This window comes from Poecile atricapillus, chromosome 1 (assembly GCF_030490865.1).
Source record: "Poecile atricapillus isolate bPoeAtr1 chromosome 1, bPoeAtr1.hap1, whole genome shotgun sequence".
Classification (NCBI taxonomy): Eukaryota; Metazoa; Chordata; class Aves; order Passeriformes; family Paridae; genus Poecile; species Poecile atricapillus.
The window spans coordinates 89,923,241-89,935,714 of record NC_081249.1 but is presented as its reverse complement, the minus strand read 5'-3'; the positions used below and the strand labels follow the sequence as shown (position 1 = coordinate 89,935,714).

Here is a 12,474-nt window from a genome sequence, read left to right as displayed (position 1 = left end):
GTCCTTACTGTGAATGAAGTTTCTGGCGTGTTTGGATGTAGCTTGCTGTCCTAGGGTGACTTTATGATACTGGTATCCCCAATCGTCTGGTTTATGTTATATATTAAGTTCTGTACCTTTAAGACTGGCTCTGAGAGCAAAAGTAGGGGAAAAAGAAGCCGCAGTTTGTGTTAAAGAAAATATAACTCCCACACATCTCGCTCCTGGACTGTGTTGTCTGCAGCACAGACAGACAGCGGGACAGAGCTTCTCCCTGGTTTTTAGTTAGTTTTAGCTAGCTGAGGCAGAAGAATTCCCCGGACCTTTGTTTTTTTCCTTTTTCTTGGATCTGTGCAAGCCTGCTCTGGACTGAACACCCAGCCAAACCCCGGGAGCTCACGCCTGTGGCCCACCGGGGCCTGGGCCTCGGCACTTTCCAGTGCTGGAGGGACTGATAAGAAACTGAGCGAGCCGAGCTACACCACATAAAAAAGACTTTTCTTCCTAGATTTGCCATCCCATCGAACAGCAAGAAGTTTTATTATTTAATATTATTCAATTTTCTGTTAAATAAACAGCTTTTTCCACTTCTCTCCAAAGAAATTTTTTCCCTTTCTCGAACCGGTTGGTGGGGAGGGGCATTTCCCTGGGGAAATCCCCATTCAGAGTTTTCCTCCCTAATTTGCCCTAAACTAAGACACTTGCCTTGCTATTTCTTTTCTAGGTTTCCAGGGGACCCCTTCTCCCAGACTTCTAAATGTAAATTTGATAATGTCAAACAGAACTTCACCTGGAACACAAGGGAAATAGAAATAATAGCTATTGACTTGGCTCTTTTCTTTTACTGTACTGCCGTCAGTAAACAACTGAGAAGCCCACTGAACCCACACAGGCTCATTTCTGACAGCATTAATGAGCTTCTGTGCTTGCATCTTTGCTGCTGCAGGGATTGTCCCATTTGCCTGTTTAGTATCAGGATGGTACATCATTTTGTTGCTCATGAGGTTGTGCCACCAGATGATACCACAGATTCAAAAATGTAATGAAGTATTTTCATGAGGGGTGGTGGGAAAGAGTTTGTATTATTTTCATTTATTTTTTAAAAGCAGCATCTTTCTGAGTTGCCATTCTTCCCTTCTCCACTTTTCAAAACACATTATTCTGATGTAAAATGTGTTTGGCATCAGAAACTCAAATTTTTCATTTGTTGTGCTTTGAAAACACCCATTTACGTATTTCTGAAGAGGACATTAAAGCTTGCTACTGCAATGGCCTGCACTGGAAACAATGCCTGAGGCTTCCAACAGGAAGATGATCCCTGATCATCTATGCTGATGCTATGAGATGTGTGTGAGAAATAAGACAACAAAGGATATTTGCTTTCACAGGCAGGAGAAGAGTTTCAGTTTCTGTTAATATTTCAATATCATGGGAAACTTCTTCAAGGCCACCAGTGTCTTTCCCTCCAATTAGCATGGCAAAAATCTCTATCTCCAGTTCAACCTGCAAGCCTGCTGCCACCTAGGAGAGACAGAATGACTCAGGTAAGGTGCAAGTTTCATACACGGTCCCTTCCAGCAGTCCCCCCAATCCTCTCATGTTAAAGGCATTTGGACAGTGTCCTTAATATTATGCTTTAACTTTTGGCTAGCCCTGAAGTGGTCAGGCAGTTGGACTAGAGGGTCACTGTAGGTCCCTTCCAAATGAAATATATTCTATTCTGTTCTGAAAAGAACATAAAGGTAGGGGGGTACAAAAGGGGCAGATGTGAGGAGAAAAGAAGACGGTGGAAATTATTCCAGACATCTAGATATATTTCTGTAAGGCCTTTGACACTGTCCCTCCACCATCCTCTCTCAACTGGGGCCTTTAAAGATCCCTTCCAACCTACACTATTCTATAATTTAAAGTACTGAGTTGTGGCTAAGGCTCTGGACTAGGAGGTTTGACTTGCATTCTGGTACTGCCTCTCTGCACAAGTCATTGCTTCTTGATTCCATGAATTGGCAAGATATTGCCTGGTGTTACATGGATGCTGTGGGGACAGTGGCCACCATTATTTATTTATTCAGAGATAACATGCAGGTGAAAAGAGAGACAACAAAAGCAGAAAGCATGAAATCTTCCTACTTAGTGGGATAATTTAATGTGCTATGGTGCTTTGCTAGATAAAAAAGGTGGAGAACAGCTGGAAGCAGGAGAAGAAAGGATTGAGGCAATAGTTTACTAGTTTCAAATTCTGAAGGTATCAGGACAGGAAGTTAAGTCTTTGCATAAGACAGAACAGATATAACAAACACCTTAAGCAGAAGGGAAAACTCAGAGGCAGTGGTAAAGTAATCCCTGTTTGCTTTGAAAAAGCTCTCTATAAACTCACTGCATGACCTGCTGCTTTCCACTGAACATTTTTATCCCTCTCCATTCTGGCACAGGCTGAGACTCGAGTACATAGGGTGCTGCAGGTGAAGGTGGCAGAGGGCGTGTGGAAGACAGCATCACTTCAAATAACTTTAAACAAAACGGTGTACCCTGGAAGCTCTATTCCCAGACAGCTGCTGTCCCAGAAAGGTGCCCTAGCTAGCCTGAGGGGAAACTGAGTCAGAAAAAAGCTCCAAAGCTGTCCTGTGTAACCTACAGGTCCTGGTGTGTACATCACTGTCAGTCCTGTGTGCGGAGGTGGCTGCTTCACCCGAAACCTGTCAGAAAGAGAAGGGAATCAGTTTGCCAGAAACTGTTTAGGCAGGAGAAATCGCTTTGAGGAAGCAGGCTGCCTGCTCTTTCTCTGCTGTTTTAAATGACAGCAGACTTTTTAGCTCATCCTTTCCATCATAATGTACAAGTTGGACTACAGCAGTATTCCTGGGTTTCTCATGAAGGCTCAGGTTTCTAACAAAGAAAACCCAAAGGAGCAGATGAATGGGTCAGAGTAAGCCTTCAAAGAGCTTGTTAACACTGCCTGGTCCTTCCAACAATGTGAAAGAGAACCATCTTAAACATTCATATTCAAAGGAAGCTGAAGTACAAAACAGCTTCTTGGCAAACACCTGCGTGTTGCAGACCCAAAAGTCCATAACAGTCTTTATTTAATGTTCTTTGATGTGATTCTACTCCAGAAGACATGATAATGGCATGAATTTCGTGCAAATAATCTTTAATTAAATGGTACCCACTAAAGCAGAAGTTTTGCGTCCTCATTTCTTACTGATTGTTTCACATCTGAGATGACAGTCCTTTTGTGAATGCAACTTCCTACTGTTCAGGTTTTTAAAGATCATTAGATAAGATATGACCTTTACTTTTGCATTGCTCTGGAACTGATCCTGTGGATTTCATTCCCCCCCGAAGAACAGTTTACCAGCATGCCCTTGCACCAGAAGCTGTTAAAGGAAAGGTAGTAGAAGAGGAATTCCTAGGATATGGCTTCACTTTACAGAAAGCTCTGGCAGACCTATAAAGTGGCTGTCAGAATTCCTGCGTTTTCTCTGGAGTGTGGTGGCTCCAGAGAAACTGTACTTGATTTTTGTCAGGATCTATTTGGAGAAATAAAAAACAGAGTACTAAGAATTCAGACTAACCTCGAGAAGTTCACACCAACATTCTTCATGATGACAGTGGTTGTGTAAGTGCAGCCTTCCTTTAGCACTCCAAATGTCACCCTGGGTGGGATGAGATGGAAGCTGGTAAGATCCCATCTTGTTGCAAGAGAAGATATGTTGACCTTTCCTGAGGCAGGATCTTCTATCTATACAAACAAAATATGATGCAAAGAGAAAGTTGGTGGCCATTAAATCAGGTGGAGAATTACTTAAACTATATTTGACCTCTGTCCACTCACCCTGAAAAATTACAAAAAGACATCCTAATCTGAGTAAAAACTGAAGCAGCACTTTGAATACTGTCTGAAAATTTATACTGGTTTGAGTTTTCAGGTGTATTAAGCCATCGAGGTGTCACAGGGAAAAAGGGGGAAGCTTTGCTCTTTTAGAAATGGAGTTTCATGTAAGTGCCTGATGCAGAATGTTTTTCCTAGCAGTTGAGAGGGAAGGTACTTCTAGAATTGTCAGTAAACATAAATAATTTGCAACAGCCATGTTTCAGTAAACAGATTCAAAACTTTCCAGTATTGCTCCAGGGTGAAGATTTTATGGAAAAGAGATTACTCAGAGGATATAAATACTGACAAGAAAGATGTTATTTTTACCTTTTTATTTGGTATGGTGTTTGGTTTTTTCCCCTGAAGATATGATGGTAATACTACTTTCTCTTTTCTCGTCTGTCCTGTAACATCCACTGCCAGACTTGGAACTTTAAATTGAAGGGGTGTCTCTTGTGCTCTTGCTGCCATGCTTAGGTCTGGAAGGGAAAGATTTCCAAAAGCATGAAAAAGTGACAGGTGGATTTAAATTTGTATTGCAAATATTTTGTCAAGAGTTATAGAAAGATACCAAGCTGCTCCAACTACATTCTGGAAGGCAGGTGTACCTGCTGTGCTGCTGGAACCATTGTCTTCTTTGGAAGGATCCTGCAGTGGAAGGCTAGATGAAAGTGAAGAGTCACTTGTAGTATCAAGAAATTCAGCTGCTAAAGGGAAAAAATAATGGAATACTGAGTCAAGTGTTTTTTATGATCACCATCATTTTCATAAACATGTGAAACAAAATCACAGTCTTTGTCACTTTAATTTAGACAATCTTGGAAAGCTGTCTACATAACCATGAGAAGCTGAGAAAATTCTGCATGTGGCATTATGCTCTACTGGGCCACAGGGATCTCAAAAATGCCTGTTGTATGATTAGTCATTTCTTGTTCTCTGGCTAATTGAACTAAAAGCCATTAAGGACTAAAAGACAATCCAGCATAGATTTTATGATGATTGAAAATATGAGAAATATGGGAATTAGTGGGGGTCTGATAAAGCCCCACAGAGGACTGTTTTCCTGATAGGAATCTTTGCTGTATGACTTTTAATCTCACTGTATGATTTCAGTAACTTGTCAGGGCTGCTTTTTAAACAGAACTGAAGTATTCCTCTCAGTTCTGAAAAGCTCAAGCCAAAGATAACAATTCCCTCTTTCACTGCTTCCCATTATGGAGTCACTGCTTTCCTCCTATATCCTCCAGTCTATCTTTAGCCTGCATGTTTCCTATTCCATATTGCTTTTGCACTAGTTCCCTCTAACCACTGAGTTTCAGAATGAAATCTCCTATATTTTTCCTACAGTCACATAAGTTTTTTTCTAAATTTGGCCTTCTTGGTTCTTGGCTCATCTACCCCTAGCTAGTATTTATTCTGTTAAAGTTTTTCTTGAGCATTTTTCATCTATCCATTTCCCACTCATAGTCAAATTCTTCAGTTTAGCATCCAAAGCAAATGGCTCTTCCACATTCAGTGATGTCTGCAAGGGCTTCTTCCTCCTGAAAAAGATACAAAACCGATGCCAGAAAGTCGATTACCTCCACTGGGTTCTTTTATCAGCCACAGAGGGGAAGTTACACCTTCTTCTTTTTGAAGTGGAGGAAGTTCCTTAGATATTGCTTCCAAATCAGGAAACTAGAGAAGAGGAAGAAAGAGGGCTTAGGTTTCCCAACTAAATACCTAGGAAAAACAGCCAGCAGACACCTTTCTCCCCTTGAAAAAAAAAAAAAAAAAAAGAAAATATATAGAAAAAAAGGAATGCAAAGGAAACAAATAAGCAGAACCAACGTGGTGACTATAAAAAATTGTATACAAATAGTTACATCAGATTACAATTTACATTTCTGAGTAGGCTTTATGCATTTACAGCATTTACCAGGTGAGATTACAGTAGGAAAGCCCCCAAGACTACCTCTAAATTAAGAATGCTAGTTTTACTTACTCCCTTTCTAATAAGCAGGGAGAGGAGTTTGAGGGGTAAGTAGAAAAACCTGAGGTTAAGCTTTGCTCTGAATCAGACTCCAGAGTTTATGTAAGGAATTTTATAGAGTTTGTACTCAGTCAACATATACCATCTTCAAGTTGGGATTTCCTTTACAAGGGCATATAATTCCCAGTATTAATTCTGCCACAGCTGTCCTTTATAATGGTTTATTGAGATAAATAGAGGCTGAGATACAAACCCAAAATTGTCTTTGGGAGTATGGGAGATACTATCTGGCCTAACAAAACTCATCCAGTTTTCAGCTGCATTACCTTTTCATTGAAAAAGTCCTTGCTGAATTCAGATTCAAAATATGGAGCAAATATTTTGTTTTTTATTGCTGCAAATGTAGTCTTCTGTTCATCCAGTTCTTTCCTAGGGATGTTTTTCACATTGTTGGTAAGGAAAAGAAAGAGAAAAAAAGCATTATAACTGAGTTCACCCTGTTTTTCAGTATTATGCATCAAGGAATGGATTCGGTAAAGGCAAGTGGCATTTTTTTCCCTCATTCATCACATGAAGTAACATTCTTGTAATTGGCATTTTTCTTTGAGTTGGATTAAGAATTAACTGGTCTGATCAGAATGCACATGGACAGTGAGTTGCCTGCTATGAAGAGCTCCTCCTCAGAACATACTCCATTTCTCTAAACCTCATAGAGCATGACTGGGACGGCCACTGGTGTCTTTCCAACCTTCCAACAAACAGTTCAAGCTAAGAATTGGTATTCCAGATCCATTGAGAAAATTCTGAACACAAAACTCATCTAATTTCCTTATTTTATCATTCTAATCATACAGAAAGCTTTATCACTGGTTTTAGAGCCAAAATTGCATGATGTTCTCAGCTGGCTGCTGAGATTTATATATTTAAAGTAATTTTTAAAATAGGATGCAAAACAGTGTGAAATGATATATTAAAATATAACTCTGAAACTCTAAGAGGTTTTTTATCTCATGCAAGTCAGAATGTAATTAAGAAGCAATGTGGAAAGCCTCATGTGGAGCACTGTGTCCACTTGAGCTGTCTGGTGCACAAAAGGGCCACAAAGATGATTAAGGGTTTGGAAGACCTTTCATGTGAGGAGAGAGGCTGAGAGAGCTGGGACAGTTTTGCCAAGAGAAGCTTTGAAGCACCACCATGTGAGATGTGTCTGGGGTTCTATTTGAAAAAATCAGCTTTTATTTGTGAAATATCTGAATTTTAACCTAAAGCATCAGCGTTTGGAAATATTAATATATTTTCCACACTAGTGGCAGAACCAGAAATGAAACACAGGGCTTCTGACTTCAGCCTTGTTTTGCATAGTGTAAGTTAACAGTAATGCTGTTAGGTTTTGTGGGGGAAAAAAAAAAGACTCAAACCATTTAGTCAGCATTTCTGTTGAGTAGAAAATACCCATTATTTGCAGGCAAGTCATTGGACCATCACCCAAGACCTGGTGAAATCAGTAACACTCTTTACAAAATTAGATTAAGCTGGCTCATAAAATAACTTGATCCAACTAATATTATTACCTGTTCTGTTCTAGTTTGCTTTGCCACTTGGATGTTACTGTTACTCCTTCTGGACTGAATCACCCGGAAGAAAAAAAGAGAATAGTGGGAATGAGAAAACTAGTAGTCTTCTATAAATACAGAAGTATTTACAAGATAACCCTGGAAAGAAAATGCTTTTTATGAGCGTATGTTATGAAAACATCTCAGGTGACTCCCAACTTCGACTTTGTATGGTTTGCACAAAATTGATTGCTCATATCTGCATTTTTATTAGATCATTCAATCCAAAAAACATCCAAAATCCTTTCCCAGAAAACCTTGAATTATCTTTCAGGTAAGGAAAGAGAGGCATAGTGGGACAAAATAATCACAGGACAAGATAATAAAACACTGCCATACGTATCTAGGGATCTAGGTCCCAGTCCTTAAAGACAGTCAGTAAAGCACAGTGCCTTCCCTGTGTGCATGGCTTCACCCTTTGTGTAATTTACATTTGCACCAGTCCTCGCTGCTCTGTCCTACCTCTGCTGCTGGTCCTCTCTTTGTGCAGTGCTTTTCTTCTCTGTGTGAGCAGGAGAAGCCACTGCCTGTTCATACAGCTCACTCACATGGGCTGCAAGGTGAAGGGTATTACTGAATACGAGTGCTCTGCTAAGCAGTGCCAGGTGTTATGAAGAAAAAACATCAGAGGATATATTTTAAATGCATCTTTCTGCCACTTTAAAACCTAACAGAGCCTTTGTTACTGTGAGGGAAAAAGCAGAAAGAACTTCATTCCAAAATCAAGATCAGAACATTAACAGATAAGAAATTGAATTAAATATTGAAAGGACAAGAAGCAGATTAAGTGCACACTCCCACCCTGTATTTCCTGACATATTTTTACGTTTTTTCAAGATACAAACACCTGTGAATAGGAAAAATTACTGACATTCAGTCACTTTCTAGCTGGGGTGCTCTGAGGTCTCTATCTACTGCTGAAGAAAATAACATAGGCTTTCAGAGACCCTTATTACATTTAACTTGCTTAAGCTTGCGTGTGCTTAATTGAGGCTGTGAAGCAGCCATAATCAACATTCTCATGGAAGGAACTACTAGTTCAATATGTACAATGGAGAAATGCCAGTCTTTCCACATTTAATACTGCGACCAGCTCTGGGGCTTTAATAAAAGAGTTGCCCTGTCCTCTGGCATATTTTATAAAGTGTCTTGTTTACTTTATACCTTGAAGCTAAATCATATGTCCAAAGAAATTTCCTTGGCTGAAAACAATTTTCTGTGGCAAAATATAGAAGATGTGTGTATTTGTGAGATATGATCCTATTAGACTATGACAATATCTCTAAGTGTTCTGGGAATTACATAAGTTCCAACTTCGAAATGTGGTTTTTTTTGTCAGCTTTTTCACCATAAAATATGATTTTATTTTTCAGCTTTTTCTATTTTCACCTATTTCAAAGAGCTTTTCTTTCCTACTATCTTCTTCATTACCAATATCATGTTAAAATTTCAGCTCCATTTAAAAAGAAACCATTCAACAAGCATTTGTTGCAACAGTTTGTTTACTTTGCACAGTATGAGGTCTTTTGACAAGTACAAACACTCTTGACAAGGTATGAAGGGCAGAAAAATAACACTTTAAAGATGAGCGTCACTATGGGATAGAATGTAATGAATTTTTCTATGGAAAAGGCTTATGGGTTTTTATAAAGAAACACATCCTAATTTTTATTTCTACATATTGAAAACATTAATCAATGCTAATAAAAATCTTGTGAAAACTTTAACCAAAGTTCATGATACACGGTTCCATCTTTTCCCTTAGGTAGGTGAATGTAACCCCAACATGTGATGATTTGAAATTAGACTTTGAAGTGTAATAAATAACTAGGATTTACTTAGTTGCTTTGAAAAACTTGTCTGAAAGGTTGTTACTTGCATAAAAGTAGCCAAGTATTTTCATATTCTTATATCTAAGAAAACTCACTACATGTGGAAATGTGAGTCAAAATGTCAAATACACATGCCTAAAACCAGGAATTATTTTTCAGAGGTACTGGATGGTTGATGCTAACAAGTTCTAATCACCTGTGAGAGTCACACAGAAGCATGTACATAGCACATAGATTAATTCACCTTTATATTCCCTCTTTAAAAATAATATCACAATACTTTTAAACTTATTGTGATATTTTAAATTGTTAAAATACAGGTATTCCATTTTTATTACCTCTATCACTGAGCTTTTCAGTTGACTTCTCCCAGTCAGGGAAGGACTGCAATGAAGAAGGAATAACTGTGACTACATGAGAAATAAAATACACAACATCAGCATCTTGTTCAAAGGATTTATATTGTAAACAAGCGCTATTTTGTTACCCCCATTCTTGTAGTCACATTGTCAGGTATTTCAGTGTGTTAGAAAATGTAAGCTGGGAAAAAAGGAAATGAAGTACAGTTTCCATGTTCTAAATAGGTGTTTGTTTCCTTCTTGATGACCCATTTCACAGATAGCTTTGTATTTTATATGGTTACATTCTGTTAGATCAACTAAACTAATTCCTAATCAAACTCAAATCCTTCTGCCAAAAATTTGAACAATATATGTTGTATTAAATTTATATTCCCAACAAGTCAAATAGGAAATGTGTTCAGGATTTTGCAGGCTTTACTACTGAGGAGATCTTGTGTGGCTGGCTTACAGTAAAGTGAATGAGGGTTAAGAGGCTCTAAACTAAAGTGTTTCCTTTATTCTCATGCTGTCTCTGACTTTCCAGTTAACTGGAAGCCAGAGTTCCTGTGAGCAGGCAGTCTGGGTTGTAACAGAGCTATTGGAGACTTGAGAACAATGTGAGACTGGTTCCTGGGTCACAGCAGGTGCACACTGAGACTGCTGCTCACAAAGAGTTGTTCAGTGTGAAATCTGTAACTGGAAATGTGCTGAAGGTAGCCAGGACAATCAACAATAATTAGTCACTGGATGAGTTCACTGGATCTGAGCAGCATGTGATATTCAGCACCTGGATCTCACTGAAGTAAATGGTTGCCTAGAGGATAGTTGCAGATGGAGTTACTAAGATTATTTCTTTGTCTCTCTTTCCAGAAAAGCTGTGATCCTCTTCTCCTATTTACCCACCTTTCCCGTTACCTTTTCCTCTCCCTTTTCCTTTTGTGCTCTAAATGTCCATGAAAATTTGCAATTTAAAAGAAAAAAAAAAAAGCTGCTCAGTAGTAATAACAATATTCCTCCAGACTGTTTCTGTATTATCCCAAAAGCAGGGTTTAAATTCTTACTATGGAGGTGGCTGTGGTTGAAATAAAAGTCTCCCATGTGCAATGACAACAGACTGGAAACATTTTCATCCTGATGTTGGGGGCTATTAAAAAAAGTAAATTACTGGAAAGTAATTTTGGTCTGTGTGTTTGGGAACATATAATTCAGTAGAACCAAACTCTTGAACTGTTTTGAGCATCACTTCCCCAAATGGCAGCAGTGCCCAGCTGAATTCAGAGCAGCAGAAGGCTGAGTGTGGCTGTGCTTTACCATTAATCTATACCAGAACTGGCACTGTGCTACTCTGACATTTGCTGGTTTATTAGTGGACAATGTGTTTCAAGGCTCACACTTCCAATGCAATACAAGGCTTTTGCTGAAAGAAGTAGTTAAAATTTTGATTTTTCTCACTGCAATCAGCACACGGAGACTTGCAGCATTCTCCTTCTCCTCTTCTGTTCTTGGTTCTTTCACATTCATCTCTTCCAGCTCATTTTCATGTTTTAAGATGTTGTCTATATATTCCTGGTGGAACAATGGAAAAGAACAAGATGCAGATGTAGAAGATAAAACAGATATTTACATTGACATAATCATACCAGCTGCTATAGAAAAGAACACTTTTCTTTCCCCACATTTCTTTAAATCAGTTGGATGGAAAAGAAGGTTTTAAACACACCACCCTACCAGAAAGCTACATGCAGTATAGAACTTTACTAACAGACAGGTAGAAACAATTTGTTTCCGGTGCCAGTTTTTTTTCACTTGTTTATATCTCTTTAATCTTATAGGAGATGGAGAAAGGAAGAATAATATTTTCTTTAGATCTTGATTTTACTCTGACAAAGTGAAGGTGTGGCTAAAGATTTAAGATACGTAATTCTGGGGAATAAAATTAAATACTGATTTATGAGCAATGAGGATATTTCCACTGCACATGTATGCAATTATTACAACTGTTTTTTCAGTGCTACTAATTGCAGTTCTTCCTTCCCAGTGTAACAAAAAGCATTCATCTTTCTCTAAGAATCAATAATAGATCTGGGCAATGGAGAGATTTCCCTTGCCATTTTAGTGTGGAACTTTTCCTGTAGTGTTCTTTGAAAGATCAGTATGCAAATTAAAGAATAATTTTTACATATTTATAGACTGATAAACTGGTAACATTTCATTCTGGTAGACTCACATATCCCAAACATGTCTGGGCTGGACAGCTGTCAGTGATTTTTCTATTGCAAGCATGTTTTCTTTGAAATGTAATGGGGGGAAAAGAAAAATTATATAACTGGCTACAATATGCTACAACCTTCCCAAATTTCACATGCTATTAACTTTCAAATTCAATTTGCAATGCCATTATCAAAATAGGTTAAATGAACAAATTACAAGACACATATTTTGTTATTCTCTCATTATTAAGTAATAATGGGGTTTTGACTTTAAAATTTCTTCTAAGAGCATCTTCACAATGTGAATTAAATAAATTAATGTTTTACACCAACACTGAGAAGGGCAAAGCTGCTCACTTTTGGACTCCATCTCAGAACACTGGCACAGGAGGTCTAGTTTGCACCCTGCTATGAACCAGTCACTAATGAGGGATGGTCACAAACTTTGTCAGAAGGCTACACAGCTACTTCCTAGACAAAACTCAGACTGGAACCTGGAAATGTTCTATGTTGATTTATGAAAACAAATACATAACCAAAACCAGAGTGTGTCTCAGTGACCAAGGTAATTCTAGAATTACGGTGAGCTAGAAATTCTTGTTCAGCTTTCTAAATTTAAGTTCTTAAGACTTTATGAAGGAAAACAAACCCTA

General features: G+C 38.4%; 1 protein-coding gene across 1 annotated transcript in view; it reads right to left on the bottom strand.

Moving 5' to 3' along the window:
* Window positions 1-12,474, bottom strand: part of SPAG17 (sperm associated antigen 17) — a 90,097-nt gene that overhangs the window by 3,412 nt on the left and 74,211 nt on the right. Inside the window, 11 exon segments of the mRNA XM_058840462.1 lie at window positions 1,356-1,500; window positions 2,615-2,675; window positions 3,555-3,721; window positions 4,181-4,332; window positions 4,462-4,560; window positions 5,434-5,530; window positions 6,152-6,254; window positions 7,397-7,450; window positions 7,901-7,991; window positions 9,609-9,654; window positions 11,064-11,177. Of these exon segments, the coding sequence (XP_058696445.1) occupies window positions 1,356-1,500; window positions 2,615-2,675; window positions 3,555-3,721; window positions 4,181-4,332; window positions 4,462-4,560; window positions 5,434-5,530; window positions 6,152-6,254; window positions 7,397-7,450; window positions 7,901-7,991; window positions 9,609-9,654; window positions 11,064-11,177 (1,129 nt within the window).